Consider the following 22,828-nt stretch of genomic DNA (forward strand, 5'->3'; position numbering starts at 1 on the left):
GCGCCACGCGGGAGGCGGCGCCAAGGGGTCTGTTTCTTTCGGTTGCCGCAGGGTTCTCGCGCGGCGCTCGCGATCCGAAAACATCTCCACTCCCTCCTTCCCCCGCGCAGTCCGGACACAGGCGTCCAGATGCCGGCCCCGAGCTGGGCTTGTCCCCTAGGACTCTGGCAGCGGGGCCTGGCATGGTGATCAGAGGCGCCGGGCTCGCTCGGGGTGCGCCTGTTGCCAGGCAGGTGGGACCTGAGTGCTCTCCGCGGCAGCCGATGCTAGAGGCCCCCCAGGGGCCAGATCGCACGCTTAGCGGGTGCCTGTGCCTGGCGGCCCGTTTCTCTAATCCCTTTTCTCACTTCCCTAGACGGCTGCTGCCCCCTTCTGCCCCGCGCCGCGGTAGGGCCTCCCTCTGTGCCTGGCAGGTATTCCCCAGGGACAACCGTTAGTCAGAGTTGGTTGCCGTTTATTAAAACCTAATATGTGCCAGGTACACTGTACCGAGAGCTTACCCACAGTTCTTCATTTGATGTTCACCGGGACCCTGCAAAGGAGGTGTTCAAATCCCTATTTTAGTGATTGGGAAACTGAAGCTGGCGGGGTCAAGGACTCATAGCCAACGCATGGTGGAACCACGTTTTACCTCCGTACACCCTCTTTTCATTTGTCAAACGGATTTAAAATTTTTTAAATTATTCATTCGTGCGTTCATTTATGGACAGAGCTCCTTTATCTGACTCAAGAGTGCTTTGAGAAGAGAGGTAGCCGGGTGAGGGGCCATGCAGCGTGACGGCCGGAGATTTGGAGCTGCGTCTGAATCCTGGCCTGCTACTTACCTCTGATATGATTCTGGAGATACTTTGTGTCTCAGTTTCCTATCCAGAAAATGGGAATTAGGCTTAGCGAAGAGATGATGTGGTGCTGTACTTCAAGGTGGAAGGTTGTATGCGTTTTGGTTTTGATTCCCAGTGTCTGCAAAAAAGAGCTGTTAGGACAGAGGAAAGGGGCAAGAAGCCCCAGCTGTTCCCTGCTTCCTTCTGCTTGCATCATTGAACGCTGTCTTGTGCCTGGCTTGGTCATAAGCCGTTGGTACGTGTTGCTTCCTTTAATTTTCACTACAGTCTGATAAGGTTGGTAGTATCACCCTCTTTTCACAGATGAGAAAAACAAGGTTTCTGCCTAAGCGTAAATCTAATACTAGCAGGGCAGAATTGGATGCCATTGGATGCCCATCACCTCCACAGCCCACACTCTCAACCATGATGCACTCCTGAGCACGGTTAGGTGACGGCCCCTCGGCTGGGCCAAGCTCTTTATGTATGATCTCATTTCATCCTTTTGGAAGCAGAATAGCACAGACGTTAAAAGATCAGTTTTAAGGCTGGATGTCTGAGTTCCCATTCTGGCACTACTATACATTAACTATATGGTCTTGAGCATATTATTGACCACTTTCTTATCCGTAAAATGAGGCTAATAATAGCAGTACAAATGTTTTCAAATAGGAGTAGTGAAAATGTGTATATGAAGACTCCGCATGCAGTTTCTCATCCTCACAGTAACTCAATGAGGTAGGTGGTACTAACACCTTAGGTCCCCTGTGTTTTTTAGGGATTAGCTGAGATAATTATATTAGCTCGTGTTTGACTAAGGTACCCCATCAAACAGATTCCTCAACTGGAAGTTTATAACTCTCCAGTTGAACTGCCCACAGCAGGATCTGTGCCACAAGGCCATTCAGGGGCCCTGACAGGTGGGGCAGCTCTGCCATCCATGGCATGGGGCTCCTTGTCTGTGCATGGAGCAGCTGCTCATCCATAGTGACAGCTCACTATGGTGAAGAGGGGCCAAATGGGTTTGAGGAGACAGCTCTTAGCTGGCCACCATAATGTATGCAAAAGTCTTATTATTCAGTAAGTTCTCAATAAGTCATGGCTATTATTGTTACCTGAGTTCCCATATTGGTGGTCAGGATTGACTTGTGAAAGCAGCTTACAGGAGGGAAAAGGGTAACAAACCAATGCTTATACAGTAGAAGGTGAAAACAGTGTGACTGTAACACAGTACCCCATTTTTCTCAGATATTTGTTCTAATTGGTCTCTATTTTTATAAACAGAAAAGAAAGTTATTGTGATGATTATTTAGTCCTCTTTTTAAGGGAACCTAGTGAAAGTGTTAAGTAGAGCAGTGGTCTCCAACCTTTTTAGCACCAGGGACCCGTTTTGTGGAAGACATTTTTTCCGCAGACCTGTGGTGGGGTCGGGGGAATGGATGAAACTGCTTCACCTCAGATCATCAGGCATTAGATTCTCACAAGGAGCTCTCAACCTAGATCCCTTGCATGTGCAGTTCACAATGGGGTTCACGCTCCTGTGAGAATCTAATGCCGCGGCTGATCTGACAGGAGGTCGAACTTAGGAGATAATGCTCCCTGGTCACTGCTCACCTCCTGCTGTGTGGCCCAATTTCTGCATGGACCAGTACTGGTCTATGGTCCGGGGCTTGGGGACCCCTAAAGTAGACAACCCTGATTACCTCTCATTTCTCATTGATCATTTCTTGAATAAGGAAGCACTATTCTAGTCACCTTGAAAAGGGGGAAAACAGGCCGGGCGCGGTGGCTCATGCCTGTAATCCCAGCACTTTGGGAGGCCGAGGTGGGCGGATCACGAGGTCAGGAGATTGAGACCATCCTGGCTAACATGGTGAAACCCCATCTCTACTAAAAATACAAAATATTAGCCGGGTGTGGTGGCGGGCGCCTGTAGTCTCAGCTACTTGGGAGGCTGAGGCAGGAGAATGGCATGAACCCGGGAGGCAGAGCTTGCAGTGAGCCGAGATTGCACCACTGTACTCCAGCCTGGGCAACAGAGCGAGACTCTGTCTCAAAAAAAAAAAAAAAAAAAGGGGGGGAAACGGGATACCGGAGAAGAACTAAAATACCATTCCAGGATTTCTCCTGAAACCATATTGTAGTTCCATAAACTTCACAGCTGAAGCTCCATATGGAAAGAAATTGAGGAGACTGAGATTTAGGCACCTGTGTTGGGAGGACCTGAACCTGGATCCCTGAGTTAGCTGTCCTGGGATAAGAGAAGTGATGGTTTAAAAGTTTAGAGTTGGAATATGGAGCCTGTGGCAGACCTTCATGGATGGACAGAGGTAGGGTTTTGTCTTTTGTTTTTTTGTTTTTTTTTTTCAATATGTAGTTTTTCTGGCTCTTTTTGGACTTCAGCATATGAACATCATAACATCTACCATTTATATACAGCTATGGTGTGCCATACAGTGCTTTCCAGGTGTTAACTCATTTCATTCCCACAAAGCCCATTGTTCAAATGAGGAAACTGAGGCACAGAAAGGATAAGGATCTTGCTCATGGTCCCTGGTGGTAAGTAACAGGGCCAAGATCAAACCTTGGCAGTCTGGCTCCAGAATCCATGCTCTTAACCACGATGGGCTCCACCAGTTATGCTTTTATGCGGAATGATATAATCTAGGACTGAAAGCAATTTTCTTCATCGGTCACCCAGATTGCATGGGCCCATTGCCTGGGGCTTCTGGCCACCCTTGCTCTCCCTCGCCTCTGGGTTTTCTGCCGATTGTGTTTGTGTGATTCTTTTTCCACTCATATGTCGTATCTATAAGCCTGTTGTCCTGGTGGACCCCTAGGTTGGGTACATGCATGACACCTCTGAGGGCCAAGAACCTTTGTAAAGGAGAGAGTGATGTGTTAGAATGCTAGACGCCTAAGGACATGGGGTTTGCTTTTTCAAGAAGTTATTCTTGCAACAGGGAAAGGGAAATTTGAATTGAAGGAGTGCTTAGGACCTTTTCTAGCACATGGAAAGTGTGTTTATGTGAACTAGCATGGCTTGATTGGGGGCCACTTAGTGGTTGTTTTTGGGGTATAAGATATGAGAGTGAGAGAGGCAGGAGGTAAGCTTACGGTCATCTCCATGAGTGTTTTTGTATGTCATACTGCAGAGTTTGGGTATCAGAAGATTACTTTGCAGTGCAGAGGGTGGATTGGAGGGGCAGCAAGTGGGGCAAGGGGGCCAGTGAAGACCCAGATAAGAGCCCAGGTGAGAGAGAAAGAGGGTCTGGACAGTGGGAGTGTGGGCAGGGAGAACCAGACGGTTTTAGCAGGCGGAGTTGATGGGACCTCTTGGCCCTAAGGCATGAAGGAGAAGTGAAAGGGACCACATGCCCCTCCTAGCCCACCCCATGCCCCATGCCCAGGATTTCTAGTTTGTGTGGGTGATGGTACCCTAAACTCAGAAAGTTACCTTCCAGGTGGGGCAGGCCTAGATACTGAGCTCAGTTTGAGATTGGTTTACCTTGAGTTCCTTGTGGGAATTCCAGGCAGAGACATCCAGTGGGAAGTTGGGTAGATAATCTGTTGCTCAGGGAAAATGCCCCCTTGTTAATATGGATCAGCTGGCCATCCAGGGCTGCAGTCCAGCTGGCCAGTGCCTTGTGGACAGATTAGGCATGCCTTGGCACCTGTTCCAGCTGTGTCTCAGCAGGGGCGTTGCTGAATACTTTTCCCTCTCCCTGGGCCCCGTAGATAGAAAACTTTTAAATTGATATATTGCATATATGCAGAAAAGTGTGCACCATAATCTACAACCTGATGAGCTGTCATACAGTGAACACACCCACGTTACCCCCGCTGAAATTATCTCCTCTTATGCCTTCTCCCAAGCTGTACTCCATCCCTGTCACCCAAGCTCACTACTCTCCTTACATCAACCATACTAAATGTTACATAACTGGGGTAAAAAGCACGTGCCCTTTGGCTTCTTTTGTTCCACACTGTGTTTGTGAGATCCACCCATATTGTGTGTCACAGTAGTTAGTCGATTTTCATAGCTACCTAGTATTTAATGGCAAGAATATTTCACGGTTCATTCATTTACTGTCAACAGACGTTTAGACTGTCTCCAGGTTGGGCTTGATATGAGTTGTCTTTCTCGCATTTGTCTTTTAGGGTACGGTTATGTGTCGCTTAACGACAGAGATACTTCGGAGAAGTTCATCGTTAGGTGATTTTGTTGCTCTGCAAACATCACAGACTATATTTACACAAACCTGGATGGTACAGCCTGCTACACACTTAGGCTCTATGGTATAGCCCACTGCTCCTAGACTACAAACCTGTACAGCATGTTATTGTACTGAATACTGTAGGCAATTGTAACACGATGGGAAGTATTTGTGTACCTAAACATGGAAAGGGTATAGTAAAAATATGGTATTAAAATTATAATCTTGTGGGACTACTGTTGTATATGTGGTTCATCATTGACTGAAACGTCGTTTTGTGGTGTGGGGCTCTACTTGTGTGTGCATTTCGCTGGGTATATACCTAGCAGATGATGTCACAGGTGGTGCATGTGGTCAGCTGCCAGATAGTTTTGCAAAGTGCTTATAAGAAATGTCACCCTCATAGGCTATTTATTGGTTTTTCAGTTGCTCCACAACAATTGTCCAGTATTTTGAATGTCAAACCTTGTATCAGTACATAGTTTAACCAGAAAAGTAGATATCCTGGGGCAATGTTTTCATCCGTATCAGCATCTCCTAGGAAGCTTCTTAAGCTTGTAGAGGCCTTCACTCCACCTTAGACCTCCTGAATCATGATTGCTAAGAGGGGGGCAGAAAAGACAAATCCTCGCTTCAGAGGCCTGCCAGGGTGGGTGCTGTGTTGGGGTGTGTGTGTGTGTGTGTGTGTGTGCAGAAGAGAAAAAGAGACAAAGAGAGGAGAGGGGAAGAGAGAGAGAATAGTTCTGGTGATGACTGTGGGGGTCAGCTAGCTGAGGAAGAAAAAACCTGAGGCCAGAAAGGTAGCGACAAACTGAAGAAGCTGGTAGGATCTGAAGACTGGACGTCTGAATGGTGCTGGAAATGGGGTCAGTGGGAAGGACGGGGGGAGTAAGAGGGTAGGAGGTCATAGTCAGAACGTGAGCTTTTCAGTGGTGGAGCTGCTCCAGGTGGTGAGACTAGTTAGGGAACAAACCCAAATGCCTCAGGTAAACTTTAGGCAAATTATACACGCTGCTGTTTGCAGGGGCTGTATTGTCATTTGCTGAGTTGAAATTTCAGGGATGGGAGTCAAAGAATATAAATATGTGTGTCATACATACATGATTTATGTTCTATTTCCAGTCGTATTCATATGGGATTGTTATTATAGGATGCTCCTTAGGCCCTCAACAAAATTTAGTTTCAAGAGGACCTGATTTTCATGCCTCTTATTGCCATGGTGTCTAGTGGGTAGATGGTGGTCCATGACAAGCCACACTGTAATGATCTGGATGGGGTGATTCTCAGACTAGGAATGCTCCTTTAGTTAAAAACTACATGCTACCCTTTCCCTCTGGGATGTCCTAGGAGTATCTATACTTTTATCATACTTTCACCATAATTTCTTTGACCAGTCTCCTGCCAATGGACATTTCAGTTTTCTATGTTTTGCAGTTATAGATAGTGCTGAAAATGAAATTTATAAATTCACTTTGGGATAGTTGATATCTTTGTGATGTTGACTACTGGTTACTTTTAGGGAAGTCAAGTTTTATTATTATCAAAAGCAGACAGTAACACCCATTAGTGTAATGTCTTTTAGCAAAGCAGAGACACCTAGGTGCTTGATTTTACAAAAAATTAGTGCATATGAACTGTTTTCTTAGGCAAGATTAGTTTTCCATTTTATTTCCATCAGCGATTCACTAAGCAAAGATTTTTTTTTGTCTGTACAGTTCAGCTAGCTCACAAACTCTGATGTATGTTGAGATGATTAAATGAGATAATGAGTGTGAACATGCTTTAAAGTATGATCCAATGTAAGGTGTTAGTATTTATTTATTTATTTTCGAGACAGGGTCTCTCTCTGTTGCCCAGACTAGAGTGCAGTGGCGCGATCTTGACTCACTGCCACCTATGCTTCCAGGTTCCAGTGATTCTCCTGCCTCAGCCTCCTGAGTAGCTGGGACTGCAGTCGTCCACCACCATGCCTGGCTAATTTTTGTATTTATAGTAGAGATGGGGTTTCGCCATGTTGGCCAGGCTGGTCTTGAAATCCTGACCTCAAGTGATCCACCCTCCTCAGCCTCCCAAAGTGCTGGGATTATAAGCATGAGCCACTGCGCCCGGCCTAAGAGATTAGCGTTATAGAATAAGCACAGTGACCAAGACAATGCTGAATAAGCTGTACATACAGCACAGGCAGGTATGAACAGAGTAGAGTGGAGAGGGGAGAATTGACTTCTGCTGTGTAAGATGAGGCCCATCTACAATCTGTGCAGTAGAAGCAGACTGGACTGCACTGTAGGGTCAAGGAGTCTCTTAAGAGAGCCATTTTTATTGACTGGAAGATGCTTCCTGAGAAAATGCCAGGGAAGGAAGAAACACCTCCTGAATGGACAAGCCTGCTTCCCAAGGGCAGGTGACCCATCAGCCATGCCAGGTGCTCACCCCCATGAGGCCACAGGCAATATAGCAACCCCAAGGCTCTGTGGTGACATGGCAACCAGTGCAGGGGCTGGGGACGAGGGATTCCGGCCTGGAGGTGTGAGGGTCAGCACCACTCATCTTCAAGCCAAGATGTTAGTCTGTGGGGTCTTTTGAGCAAGAGCAACACAAGCCTGTCTTCTCAGCCTACTCTTCCTGCCCAACCCCTCTGTCTAGGATGGACTGAGGCTGATTTCTTTTTTTCTTTCTTTATTTTTTATTTTTATTTTTATTTTTTTGAGACAGAGCCTTGCTTGCTCACCCAGGCTGGAGTGCAATGATGCGATCTTGGCTCGCTGAAACCTCTGCCTCCCAGATTCAAGCAATTCTCTTGTCTCAGCCTCCTGAGTAGCTGGGACTACAGGCACGTGCCACTATGCCTGGCTAGTTTTTGGTGTTTTTAGTGGAGACAGGGTTTCAGCATGTTGGCCAGGCTTGTCTCGAACTCCTGTCCTCAGGTGATCCACCTGCCTTGGCCTCCCAAAGTGCTGGGATTACAGGCATGAACCACCATGCCCGGCCTGATTTCTGATCATTTTACTGCTGGCAGGGACATGTTAATATTTCCTGGAAAAAACAGAGCTAGCTCCCATTAGCCCATCAAGCACTGGGGCTCCAAGCTCTTCTCTTGGCTGCTCATCCCAAAGAGACCCTAAGAATAGGAATTAGTGTGTTCTCTCTCATCCTGGAGCTAGAAGAACACTACTTACTTCCCACCTGCATTTTGCTTTGTATTTTTCTTTTGTGGACTAGCTAGCTACCAGGGCCAGTGTCACAGATAGAGTTCAGTTTTGAAACTGTGGCCAACATGACCAGCCTGTGGTGTCCTGATAGCCACAAGACTTGAAATTAATTCCATTCAACCTATTATTTATCTACATGAGGTTCTATGATAAGTGAGGAGTGGTGGCTACATGCCAGCCTGGGTTATCTGTGAGGACTTGGAGAGGTCACTAGGTTGCGATAGTCTCCAAAGCAGGGTGTGTTCACCAGTGGGGGGTAGAGATGATCCCTTGGAGTGCCACCAAAAAAACACTCATTTTATATATGAATGTGTGTATAAAAGTCAATACATACAAATGGAAGTTTATATTTCCATATACATAATATGTTAATTTAGCATTATATGAATATGTGTGTGTACATATGTTCACTTTATATGTCGACATGCACATCTGTGCACACACACACTTTTAAAAATTTAACTGATGGGACACCCAGGCTAAATTTTTGGATACACTGGCCTATTGAACATCTCTCTTTACCAGGGTACTGAGCATGAGTCAATTTCAGCGCTGTTCATTTTCAGCCCAAGGTATTCTCTAGCATGCTATAGCCACTGCACTACACACTGTGCTGGGTGCTATGGGAGATACGAAAGTGACTGAACCACAGTTTCTGCTCTGATGAGACTTTAGCTCAACCTTTTGTAGGACTTCTGTTGTTGTTTGGTAGAGAAATAGAAAACATTCACCTGGTGTTCTTTAAAAAAATCAACATAAATAACAGAACGGTACTTCAGCTGCATATTGTGTTCATAGAAGAGAAGGAAAAATGGGGACTAGAAAATGCATAAATGAGGGCCGGGCGCGGTGAACGGGTGGATCACAAGGTCAGGAGATCGAGACCATCCTGGCTAACATGGTGAAACCCCATCTCTACTAAAAAATACACACAAAAAAACTAGCCGGGCGAGGTGACAGGCGCCTGTAGTCCCAGCTACTCCGGAGGCTGAGGCAGGAGAATGGTGTGAACCCGGGAGGCGGAGCTTGCAGTGAGCTGAGATCCGGCCACTGCACTCCAGCCTGGGCGACAGAGCAAGACTCCGTCTCAAAAAAAAAAAAAAAAAAAAAAAAAAAAAAGAAAATGCATAAATGAGCGAGAATGGGAAAGGGGGAAGCAATTAAAAAGACAGGACTGAGAGAAGCTGTCAGTGAAGGATAAAGAGACTGATAATCGGTATTTAGGTTGGAGGGAAAAAAAAAAACGTGGAGAGAAAGGAGTATGAGAGGAACAGGCTAGACCAGTAGGTCTCAAAACGTGAGAGTTCTTGTAGGTCTTTGAAGTCTGCAAGGGCAAAACTTTTTGCCTAGCAATACTAAGATATTAGCTGTCTTTTAAAAAACTCTCATTCTCTCATGAAAGTACAGCAGAGTTTTCCAGAGACTAGGTGATGTGTAATAACACATCAGATTGAATGCAGACACAGACATGAGAAACCAGCTGTCTTCTATTAATGCAAGTATTAACTGTGGAACAGTGCCACTATTCTTACTAATTTTGTTTCATTTTGTTTGGAACACTATAACTATATGTTATTTAATGTTAATATCTAGTGAATTTATTAAATTTAATGAATTACTAAGCATTTAAAAATTTCTCCATTTCCAGCCCTTTTTCTTTTGCCTTAGGAATTGCATTTATTTTTATTTTTGTTATTTTATTTCATTTTAGATTCAAGGGTACATGTGTGGGTTTGTTAAATGGGTATATTGTGTAATGGTGTGGTCTGGGCTTCTAGTGAACCCATCATCCAAATAGTGAACATTGTACCCAATAGGTAATTTTTCAACCCTCATCCCTGTTCCCTCTCTTTCTTCTTTTGGAGTCCCCAGTATCTATTATTTCCATCTTTATGTCTATGTGTACCTATGGTTTAGCTCCCACTTATAAGTGAGAACATGTGATATTTAGTTTTCTGTTTCTGAGTTATTTCACGTAGGATAGTCGTTTCCAGCTCCATCCATGTTACTGCAAAGGATATGATTTCATTCTTTTTTATGGCTGCATAGTGTTCCATGGTGTGTATATATGCCACATTTTCTTTATCCAGTTAACCATTGATGGACACTTAGGTTGATTCTTTGACTTTGTAATTGTGAATAATGCTGTGATAAACAGACAAGGGCAGGGATCTTTTTGATATAATGATTTCTTTTCCTTTGGGTAAATAACCAGTAATGGGATTGCTGTATCAAATGGTAGTTCTATTTTTGGTTGTTTGAGAAATCTTGATAATGTTTTCCATAGGGGTTGTACTAATTTATATTCCTGCTAAGAGTGTATAAGTGTTCCCTTTTCTCCACAGCCTCACCAATATCTGTTATTTTTGACATTTTAATAATAACTATTCTGAATGGTATGAGATGATATCTCATTGTGGCTTTAATTTGCATTTCTTTCATGATTAGTGATACTGAGCATTTTTTTCCTGTTTGTTGGCTGCTTGTATGTCTTCTTTTGGAAAGTGTCTGTTTATGTCCTTTGCCCACTTTTTAATAGGGTTATTATTATTTTTTGTATTAATTTGTTTGAGTTCCTTATGGATTCTGGATATTAGCTCTTTGTTGGATGCATAGTTTGGTTTGCAAATATTTTTCCCATTCTGTAGGTTATATACTCTATCGATTGTTTCTTTTGCTATGCAGAAGCTTTTTAGTTGAATTAATTCCCATTTGTCTATTTTTGGTTTTGTTGCATTTGCCTTTGAGGACTTGGTCATAAATTCTTTGCCTCAGCTAATGTCCGGAAGAGTTTTTCCTAGGTTTTCTTCTAGTGCTTTTAGAGTGTCAGGTCTTACATTTAGGCCTTTAATTCAACCTTAGTTAATTTTTGCACATGGTGAGAGATAGGTATCCAGTTTCATTCTTCTGCATGTAGCTAGCCAGTTTTCCCAGCACCATTTATTGAATAGGGAGTCCTTTTCCCATTGCTTATTTTTGTTGATTGTGTTGATGGTCAGTTGCTTGTAGGCGTGTGGCTCTATTTATGGATTCTCTATTTTGTTCCATCCGCCTGTGTGTCTATTTGTGAACCAGTTCCATGCTGGTTTGGTTACTATAGCCTTGTAGTATAGTTTGAAGTCAGATAATGTGATGCCTCTGGCCTGGCTCTTTTTGCCTAGGATTGCTGTGGCTATTTGGGCTCTTTTGTGGTTCCATGTGAATTTTAGAATAGTTTTTTCTAATTCTGTTAAAAACAATGCTAACTCTATAGGAATTGCATTGAATTTGTAGATTGCCTTGGGCAGTATGGTCATTTAAATGATATCGATTCTTCTTTTTTTTTTTTTTTTTTGAGACAGAGTCTTGCTCTGTCACCCAGGCTGGAGTGCAGTGGTGCGATCTCCGCTCACTGCAACCTCTGCCTCCCAGGTTCGAGCAATTCTCCTGCCTCAGCCTCCCGAGTAGCTGGGACTACAGGTGCCTGCCAGCACACCCAGCTAATTTTTTGTAATTTTAGTGGAGACGGGGTTTCACCATGTTAGCCAGGATGGTCTCAATCTCCTGACCTCGTGAGCCACCTGCCTTGGCCTCCCAAAGTGTTGGGATTATAGGCATGAGCCACCGCGCCTGGCCCGATTCTTCTAATCCATGAGCATGGGATGTTTTTCCATTTTTTGTGTCACTTCTGATTTCTTTCATTAGTGTTTTGTAGTTCTCCTTTTAGAGGTCTTTTACTTCTTTGGTTAAGTGTATTCCTAGGTATTTTGTGTGTTTGTGTGGCTATAATAAATGGGATTGACTTTTTGATTTAGTTTGCAGCTTGAGTGTTGTGTAGAAATGCAACTGATTTTTGTACATTAATTTTGTTTGTTGAAACTTTACTGAAGTTGTTTATCAAGTCTAGGAGTCTTTTGGAGGAATCTTTGGGATTTTTCTAGGTATAAAATCATGTTGTCAGGGAACAGAGATAATTTCACTTTTTTTTTTTTTCAATTTGGATACCTTTTGTTTCTTTCTCTTACCTAATTGCTATGTTTAGGATTTCTAGTGCTATGCTATTTAGGAGCTGTGAGAGCAAAATCCTTCTCTTGTTCTAGTTCTTAAGAGGAATGCATTTTACTTTTCCCCATTCAGTATAATGTTGGCTCTGGGTTTGTTATATACAGCTCTTATTATTTGGAGGTATGTTCCTTTGATGCCTAGTTTGTTGAGGTTTTTTTTTTTTTTTTTATCATGAAGTGATGTTGGATTTTATCAAATGCTGTTTCTGCATTTATTGAGATGACCTTATGTCTCTTGTTTTTAATTTTGTTTATGTGGTGAATCACATTTATTGACTTGCATATGTTGAACCATCTTGGCATCCCTAAAATAAAACCCACCTGATTGTGATGGATTATCTTTTTGATGTGCTGTTGGATTCAGTTTGTTAGTATTTTGTTGAGGATTTTTGTATCTATGTTCATCAGAGATATTGGCCTGTAGTTTTCTTCTTTTTGTTGTGTTCTTATCAGATTTTGGTATCATTATGATACTGGTTTCATAGAATGATTTATGGAGGAATTCCTCTTCCTTAATTTTCTGGAGTGGTTTCAATAATATTGGTTTCAGCTCTTCTTTGTACATCTGATAAAATTCAGCTGTGAATCCATCTGGTCCTGGGCTCTTTTCTTGTCGTAGTTGTTATATATTTTTTGTTACTGATTCAGTTTCATTACTCGTTATTGGTCTGTTCAGAATTTCTATTTCTCTTGAGGGGTTGTATGCTTCCAGGAATTTATTCATGTACTCTGGGTTTTCTAGTGTGTGCACTTAGAGATGTTCATAGTAGTCTCTGATGATCCTTTGTGTTTCTGTGTTATCAGTTGTAATGTTACTTTGATCATTTCCGATTGTGCTTATCTGAATCTTCTCTTTTTCTTTGTTAATCTAGCTAGCCATCTAACAGTTTTGTTTATCTTTTCAGAGAACCAACTTTGTGTTTTGTTGATCCTTTGTATGATTTTTTTGGTTTCAATTTAACTGAGATCAAATCTGCTCTGATCTTTGTTATTCTTTTCTTCTGCTAGTTTCATGTTTGGTTTGTTCTTGATTTTCTAGTTCCTTGAGGTGTGGCATTAGCTTGTTAATTTGAGATCTGTCTTTTTGATTTAAGCAATTAATGCTATAAGCTTTCCTCTTAGCACTGCTTTTGCTGTATCCCAGAGGTTTTGGTATGTTGTGTCTGTTTTCATTCATTTTCAAAACATTTTTTTAATTTCTGCCTTTATTTTATGGTTAACCCAAAAGTCATTCAAGAGTGAGTTGTTTAATTTCCATGTACTTCTGTGGTTTTGAGGGTTCCTCTTGGTATTGATTTCTAATTTTATTCCACTGTGGTCCAGGAAGATCCTGATGTGATTTTGACCTTTTCTTTTCTTTTTTTTTTTTTTTTTTTTGCATTTATTGAGACTTGCTTTGTGGGCAAGCATATGGTGAATTTTAGAGAATGTTTTATGCACAGATGAGAAAAATATATATTCTGTGGTTGTTGGATGGAATGTTCTGTAGGCGTCTCTTAGTCCATTTGGTCAAGTTTGCATAATCAAAGCAACAGATCAAGCTCAATGATCTGTCATCATTGACAGCTTATTCGTGTCAATATGGTATTGAAGTTCCTTTTATATGACTCTTTTATATGACTGTCTATCTCTTTTTGTAAGTCTAGTAGTATTTGTTTTATAAATCTGGGTGCTCTGATACTGGGTGCATATATATTTAGGATAGTTAAATCTTTTTGTTGAATTAGACCCTGTATCATTAGATAATGCTATTCTTTGTCTTTTTAACTGTTGTTACTTTAGAGACTGTTTTATCTCATATAAAAAGAGCAACTCCTGCTCCTTCTTGTTTTCTATTTGCATGACACATCTTTTTACACCCCTTTACTTTAGGCTATGGGTATCTTTACATATTAGGTGGTCTCTTGTAGGTAGCAGATTGTTGGGTCTTTTTTTAAAAAAAATCCATTTTGCTGAACTATATCCTCTAAGTGGAACATTGAGGCTGTTTAAATTTAAGGTTAATAATAATATGTGAGGTTTTGTTCCCGTCAGAGTTTTGTTAGCTAGTTGCTCTGTAGTCTCAATTGTGTAATTGCTTTATGGGATCTGTGAACTTTGTACTTATATGTGATTTTATGGTGGCAAGTATTGTCCTTTCATTTCCATGGTTATAACTTCTTTAAGCATTTCTTATAGAACTGGTCAAGTGGTGATTAATTCCCTTAGAGTTTGCTTGTCTGGGAAATACTTTATTTCTCCTTGCTTTATGAGGCTTATTTGGCAGGATAAAACATTTTTGGCAGGCTTTTTTTTTTTTTTTTTTTTTTGAGACAGAGTCTCGCTTAGTCGCCCAGGCTGGAGTGCAATGGCGCGACTCGGCTCACTAAGCTTCTCCTCACGCCATTCTCCTGCTCAGCCTTAGCTGGGACTACAGGCGCCCGCCGCCTCGCCCGGCTATTTTTTGCAGTAGAGAACCGTGTTACAGGATGGTCTCGATCTCCTGACCTCGTGATCCGCCCACCTCGGCCTTTGGGATTTTTTTTTTTTTTCTTTAAGAAAGCTAAAAATAGGCCCCCTAGGCCCCCAATCTGTTCTGGCTTGTAAGATTTCCACTGAGAAGTGTCATTAGTCTGATAGGATTTCTTTTATGGGTGATCTGATGCTTCCCTCCAGATGCCTTCAAGATTTTTTTCTTTAGTATTAAACTTGGATAGTATGATGACTCTATGCCTTGGTGACATTCATCTTTTATAGCATCTCCCAGATATTCTCTGAATTTCTTGCATCTGAATGTCTACTTCTATAGCAAGATCAAGGAAATTTTCCTGAATTATTCTCTTAAATATAATTGTTTACTTTTTCTTCTTCTCTCTCAGGATTACATATAAATTATACATTTGATCCCTTTACATAATTGCATATTTCTCAAAGACTTTGTTCATTAAAAGAATTCTTTTTTCTGTATTTTTGTTTTACTTGTTTAAACAGAAAGAGTGGTCTGCAAGCTCTGAAATTATCTTTTCTGCTTGGTCTAGTCTTTTACTATAGTTAAAGTTTAATATATCTATCTTATCTTTCATATCCTAAGTTTTTGGGGGTTGATTTTCAACTTTCTTTTGCATCTCAGTGAGCTTTCTTACAATCCATATTTTGAATCCTTTATCTGTCATTTCAGAATTTTCATTTTAGTCAAGATCCATTGCTAGAGAGCTAGTGTGATCCTTTGGAGGTGTCAAAACACTTTGTCTTTTTGGATAGCCAGAGTTTTTATGCTGATTCTTTCTCATCTGAAGGAGCTTGGTATAGTTTGGTTCTGTGTTCCACCTAAATCTCATCTTTTAACTCCCATAATTCCCATGTGTTGTGGGAGGCACATGGTGGGAGATGACTGAATCATGGGGGCAGGTATTTCCCATGCTGTTCTTATGATAGTAAATGTGTCTCACAAGATCTGATAGTTTTAAAAATGGGAGTTTCTTTGCACAAACTCTCTCTTTGCCTGCTGTCATCCACATAAGATGTGACTTGCTCCTCCTTGCCTTCTGCCGTGATTGTGAGACCTCCCCAGCCTTGTGGAACTGTAAGTCGAATAAACCTCTTTCTTTTGTAAATTGCCCAGTCTTGGTATGTCTCTATCAACAGTGTGAAAATGGACAAAATGAGCTGTTTGCTTCCTATTTTTTAATTTGCCAACATTTGAATGAGACTTTTAAAGTTTGTATTCTTTTTTCCCTTGAGGGTGTGGCTGTAGTATATATTGTGTATGATTGTTTGGCTTTGTTTCTGGGGGCTTTCAGGGGACCAAGGGTCTCTATGGGTTCCTTGGTTATGGATATCATTTGTGTGGTTGCTTTCCCAGATACTGCTTGTTGTAGTGATGTGTAGGGTGTATGAGCTGACACAGTATCTTCTGTAGGGCTAGGAGTGTGGAGGTCTCAAGAAGCTTATCTCATATACTAGCACTGCACTCTTCTGACAGCAGGTTTTTTGTTTGATGATGCAGTTCAGTCTCTAGTCCAGTAAGTGTCGCTTAAGGGTAAGAAGAGCTAGCTCACCCTCAGGTCATCTGATGGTGAGTGGAAACCCCTGCCTTGATGGGTGTGCTGAGGTCTTAGGGGTAGGGGCCAGCAGGGGGCTGCACCAGTTCCTCATCCTGGGCAGGCAGGAACATGATTCACTACCTATCATGTCCCTTTCACAGCACTTGTAACCCTCAGTTCATATAAACACTGTCCTTTGGCTCCTGGCCACTCCTGAGGTCTGTGAGAATGTTTCTATTGTGGCTACCACCAAAATGGCCTTGGGTCAGAGCCTCTTTTCCCAGTCCAGAACAGTCAGCTCTGTGACTTGTCTGTCCTCTATTGCAGGGACATTGCTACTTTGTGTAGGGAGCGGGAGATGGGCCCTGTTTTTTCTGAAAGACGAGGCAGTACCACCTCACTTTCAGTGGGGATGCAGCCACTGTGAAAAGTGCTAGAAAGCCTTTCTTCAATTGCATGAGTGCCAGCTCCCAGCAGGGAAAGTTTCTGCTGCATCTACAACAGTGAATGGGTGGAGTAGGAAATAGTCCCCTCTCCATGTCCCTTCCAAGCTACTACTACTGCCCCTTTCAGAAATTGGTGCTGTCCCTGCATTTCCTTTGTCCCAAGGAGCACTTTGGTGGGCTGTGCTCCCTGCTCCCCTAGAAGCAACCTGCACTGAGGGCTAGATTTCTGGGGTTCCTGCAGCTCCCCGGGTCCTGCCAGTCCCCCATGGTTGCCAAAGTCAGAGTGATTGTGGGGTATGTTTCTGGGGTATCTGGTGATACAACATCACAAAGGCTGAGGTTGCTTGGGCAGGGCGGTGGCTCAGAACAGGTGCACAACCAGTATGGTGCCCACCATCTCAGTTCAGGCCTGAGGGGAGTGCCAGCACACCTGCCTGAGTTGGTCACCTGGTATTCTATTCTCAGGAAGTTCCCAATTCACCACTGACAGCATTGCCCAGGGTCATGAAGGCAGACGGGGCTCTCCCACAATTTGGTATTCAGCAGTTTGTTATGGGGGTGAGGTGAGAAGGGATGCACACCTATCTACCCTTTCTGTAAGACTCCAGGCTCCTCAGGGGTCAGTCTGTGCCAGATTCTTTCTGTTTTCCTTTTCTCTGCCCCAGCTTCTAACTTTGGGCTCCCTGGAAGATCCTGGCTCTCTTTCCTCCTCTCCTTCTCCATTTTAATTTCTAATACATAAATGGAGATAAATATGATCCACATAAAGAAAGGCCTTTTGGAATCTTCAAAATTTGTAAAAATATAGAGGCTCCTGAGACCAAAAAGTGTGGGAACTGCTGAGCTGAGGGATAGTCAGAAGCATCTTCCAGTGAGAGGGAGCATCAGGATGCAGTGGGGTGGGCAGGTCTGCAAAGGAAGAAGGGTGATGGAGATTGCATGTGTCAGGGGTGCAATTTGACCTCAGTTTGATCTGACAGGACCTATCTCCTACCTTCTATTTTAATGGTTTTATGGGAATGTTGGTGATTGCCTGAACTGATTCCGTTTTCAATCTAAATAATTAAGTTACCTGTTCAAAGGTCTGCTATGCTTCTTAATTTCAGGGGTTGGAATTTTGTGGGGTAATCCAAATTTTATCTGTTCTATCCTGTTGTCCTGTGGGCATAATTGTCCTTATGAGGCAATTTTTTATTTCAGAAAATATGTCGCTGTTGGTTTGAGTCTATAAATTTGGAGACTGTATTTTTTAAAATTTTAAATAAACTTTTTATTTTTTGATCATTTTAGATTTATGGAAAAGTTACACAGATAGTACAGCATCCCCATATGACCCTCACCCAGTTTCCCCTATTGTTAACATCTTACATTACCATAACATATTTGTCAAAACTAAGAAACTAATATTAATACATTACTATTAACTAACTATATACTTCATTTGAATTTCACCAGTTTTTCCAAGTGTCCTCTTCCTGTTCCAGGATCCGGTCCCAGAGCACCACACTACATTTAATTGTCTATAGCAGTTTCTCAATCTTTCTTTATTTTTTATGACCTTGACAGTCTTTAGGTGTATTGGCCAGATAACCTATAGATGACTCCCAATCTGGGGTCTTTTTTAAATTATTAAACTAGGGTTATGGTTTTTGGAAAGAAAACAACAGAGATGAAGTGCCCTTCTCATCAGATCATAGCAGGGATACAGCATATCCACATGACGTCACTGGGGATGTTAACCTTCATCACTTGGTGACATTAGTGTTTGCCAAGTTTCTAGGTTTCCCCACTATAAAGTTACTATTTTTCCTCTTTTCCTGCTTTGTTTTTTAGAAACAAGTCGCTAAGCCTAGCCCACGCTCTAGGAGCAAATTGCGGGAATTAAACTCTACTTCCAGGAAAGAAGGAATGTCTATAGATAGTAATTGAATTCTAATGTAAGAAAGATTGGTCTCCTCTCTCCCTTTTATTTTTTCATTCATTTATTTATATGAGTATGGTGTATTGTATTTGTCAAGCTTCTCCAGAGAAAGAGAACCAATAGGATACACACACAGACACATACACACACACACAAACACCACACATACGTACATATATATGAGATTTATTATAGGAATTGGCTCACATGGTTATAAAGGCTAAGAAGTCTCATGACTTGCTGTCTGCAAGCTGAAGAACTAGGAAACCTAGTGGTGTAATTCAGTCCCAGACTGAAGGCCTGGTGTAAGCCTTGGTCTAATTCCAAAAGTCCAAGAACCAGGAGCTCTGATGTTTGAGAGCTGGAGAATATGGATGTCCCAGCTCAAGCAGAGAACAAATTTGCTCTTCCTTCACCTTTTTGTTCTATTGAAGCCCTCAAGCGATTGGAGGATGCCCACCTCAACTGGTGAGGGTGATATTCTCTACTCAGTCTACTAGTCTGCTAATCTCTTCCAGAGATACTCTCGCAGACACACCCAGAAATAATGTTTTGCCAGCTATCTGGGCTTCCCTTAACCTAGTCAAGTTAACACATAAAATTAACCACACAGTATGGATTCATATATATTTATTTTATGCTTTGGGATATATTATGCCATTTATGTTGTTGCTCAAATTGTTTCAGCTTGCAACTGACCATTGGGAACTTTTTCAGATTGCTACCTGGGCCCCTTTCATATGCCCTTATCCTTTTGTTTTTTGAGTATTTCCTTACTTTCTGGTATTATAAGATATTCTGGGCTTATTTTGTATTTTTCTTGTCCTGGCTTTAGAATCAGCCACTTTTTCTGGCTTCTCTCACTGGAGAATGGTATTTAGAAACTAAGATCTGGGCAATGGGTGTGCTTGTTGCTATTGGGATGTCATTGCTTCTAGGCCTTCTCAGTAGATGGAGCTAGGTAATATATGTATATATTCTAACTCACAGATATAAATATATCTATAATTATTTCTGTATTTATCCATTTACATATATGTTAAGATAAACATGGTGGAGACCCTTCGAATTTGCTTATGTTCCTTTTCAGCCTATAGACCAGATATAATAATTAGCTTTTCTTCTCTTGCAGATTCCAGAGAGTCCTCTATTTCATATGTGCCTTCCAGAACATCTCTTGTGGTATTCACTACTTGGCTTCCGTGTTCATGGGAGTCACCCCTCGTCATGTCTGCAGGCCCCCAGGCAATGTGAGTTTGGTTGTTTTCCACAATCACTCTAATTGGAGTTTGGAGGACACCGGGGCCCTGTTGTCTTCAGGCCAGAAAGATTATGTTATGGTGCAGTTGCAGAATGGTGAGATCTGGGAGCTCTCGAGGTGTAGCAGAAACAAGAGGGAGAACACATCAAGTTTGGACTATGAATACACTGGCAGTAAGAAAGAGTTTCCTTGTGTGGATGGCTACATATATGACCAGAACACGTGGAAAAGCACTGCGGTGACCCAGTGGAACCTGGTCTGTGACCGAAAATGGCTCGCAATGCTGATCCAGCCCCTATTTATGTTTGGAGTCCTACTGGGATCGGTGACTTTTGGCTACTTTTCTGACAGGTAAAATCAAATATTTAGGATTGTTGCATTAGTGTAGGGTTTATTTTCCTATCTGATTTTCTTGGGAGACAAGGAATTATGTTTAAAACTTGTCATTTTTATACTTCCTGTCTAAATTCCTACCTCTATGCTGATCCATTATTTAGGGATGTATAATGATAAGGATAGGCTCTGAAGACAGTATACCTGGATCCAAATCCTGGTTCTACCACTTATTAACTGTGAACCCTAGGCAAATTGCCTAACTTACCTGCATTTCAGAATCTTTGTCTATTAGCTGGTGATAAAAAATATTATCACTTACTTCAAAGGATTATTGCAAAGTTAATACAGAACAAAAGTACCCTGGGCATATAACCACTCAATAGATACTTTGAATATTTTCTTCTCTTTCAATAGACTTACTTTTTAATAGGAGTAGCCTGATTCTAAGCAGTATATCTGTAAAATTATGGGCTTGATATAACAGCCTCTTTTAGTCTTTTTGTGCTGCTGTAACAAAATACCACAGACTGGGTAATTTACAAACAATAGAAATAGAACTATTTCTCATAGTTCTGGCAGTTGGGAAGCCCAAGATAAGGTGCCAGCAGCATTGCTGTTGGGGAAGGCTGTTGTTTGCTTCAAGATGATGCCTTATTGCTGCATCCTCTGGAGGGGATGAATGCAGTGTCCTCACATGGAAGAAGGGGTGGAAGGGCAAGAGAGTGCTCGCTTCAACCTTGAGCTCTTTAGTAAAGGTGCTAAGGGCCCTGCTGTCGTGACTTTATCACCTCCCAAGGCCACCCCTCTTAATACTCTTGCGCTGGAGATTAAGTTTCAACATGAATTTTGGAGGGAATACTATCATTCAAAGCATAACCTGGCCATATATTTTTAAAATTTACATTAAAATGAATATGTAATTCTTAAAATAAACAAAGTTTTTATCGCTGTATGAACATGGACTACACCAAAGCACAGAGATGAACTTATTGGGTCTCCATAGTTGTGGATTTTACAAGCATGTGGTGGGCATTGAGTAGCTAAAGACAACAGCTTAGATCGGAAATCCCTGCTCTTGAGATATACCAGTCTAATGGGGCTGATAAACATGTCAAAAGAAAAATCATAGGGCTTTGTCATGGGCAGGACCATACCGCTCATAGTATGTTCAAAGGTACTAGGTATTAGTGTTTTCATTCAGCAAGCTGTTACACAAATTATCACTTGGGCCTTTTCTGTAGAAATGTGTTCACTGCTTGACTCTTGAAACTCAAAATATTTGCAACTACATGTATGAAATGTACTAAAATACATTTGCTGTATGACAAAAATGGAATATAAATAATGCTTATAACAAGGTCAGAGTACAAAATACATTAACTGAAAATAAATTTAGTTCCTTTGTCTGAACTTGGTATAGTTATATAGACATATATTGAACACTTACAATCACTTTGATAGATGCAGAGATGTATATATGTATAATAATATATAAATAAAAATATATTAGTGAAATTATACATATATTTCACGGAAATATATGTAATATATAAATAAATATATATGTAATATATATAGTTCACTGAAATATATGTAATATATATATATTAATTATTATGAAATATATATTATTATATATATAGTTCACTGAAATATATATGTATTACAAATATATAATATAAAATATATATATATTATATATAAAATTTATATATAAAATATATATTTCACTGAAATATATGTAATATATAAATAAATATATATTACACTGAAATATATGTAATATATATAGTTCACTGAAATATATGTAATATATAAGTAAATATATATTATTATTATTAAATATATATTAATATATATAAATATATTACATATATTTCAGTGAAATATATATAAAATATATATTTATATACATAATTATATATAAAATTTATATATAAAATATATATTTCACTGAAATATATGTATATAATATATATATATGAAAGCAAGTTTATTAAGAAAGTAAAGGAATAAAGAAGGGCCACTCCATAGGCAGAGCAGCCACGACGTATATTTTTAAAAGTCCTTGAGAATTTGCAAACCGTTAACTGGTATTCATTTGGATGTGTAGCTTGAATTCAAATGACTTGGGAGCTCCAGAAAAACCGTAAGCTAAAAAATCGGTTTGACATGGTCCATGACTCCCCGTGTCTGTATTCTCTCAGCGGAACTCGTTGAAAGAGGCAGCTCCTTGCACTTCTTGTAGTCTTCTACACTTCTTGCTGGATGTGCCAAGATGGCAAGTCCCTGACCACTTTTTTCTCTGGGTCATTTCTCAGAGCTGTCTATGCAGCCAGTACCTTAAAAGATGAGTGCTATGGTTTAGATATGATTTGTCTGTTCCCACCAAAGCTCATGTTGAAATGTGATCTCCAGTGTGGCGGTGTTGGGAGGTGAGGCCTAGTGGGAGGTGTTTGGGCTATGGGGCGAATCCCTCATGAATGCATTGGTGCTGTTCTCATGGCAGTGAGTGAATGAGTTCTGGCTGTCACAAGACTGGATTAATTCTC

General features: G+C 41.2%; 2 protein-coding genes across 3 annotated transcripts in view; one reads left to right on the top strand and one right to left on the bottom strand.

Moving 5' to 3' along the window:
• Positions 1-22,828, bottom strand: part of GTF3C6 (general transcription factor IIIC subunit 6) — a 1,097,326-nt gene that overhangs the window by 521,355 nt on the left and 553,143 nt on the right. The gene's annotated exons all lie outside the window — the stretch shown is intronic.
• The window catches only part of SLC22A16 (solute carrier family 22 member 16), a 52,502-nt gene that overhangs the window by 143 nt on the left and 29,531 nt on the right, over positions 1-22,828 (top strand). Inside the window, exons 1-2 of one of the 2 annotated variants that reach the window (XM_050789049.1) lie at positions 69-233; positions 19,812-20,291. In XM_050789049.1, coding sequence (XP_050645006.1) covers positions 19,888-20,291 — 404 coding nt within the window. In that variant the 5' untranslated portion in view covers positions 69-233; positions 19,812-19,887. Of the gene's footprint in view, positions 1-68; positions 234-19,811; positions 20,292-22,828 lie in introns of those variants that run through there. The other variant, XM_050789048.1, reaches the window with a different exon arrangement.

The sequence above is a fragment of the Macaca thibetana genome, chromosome 4, assembly GCF_024542745.1.
Source record: "Macaca thibetana thibetana isolate TM-01 chromosome 4, ASM2454274v1, whole genome shotgun sequence".
NCBI lineage: Eukaryota > Metazoa > Chordata > Mammalia > Primates > Cercopithecidae > Macaca > Macaca thibetana.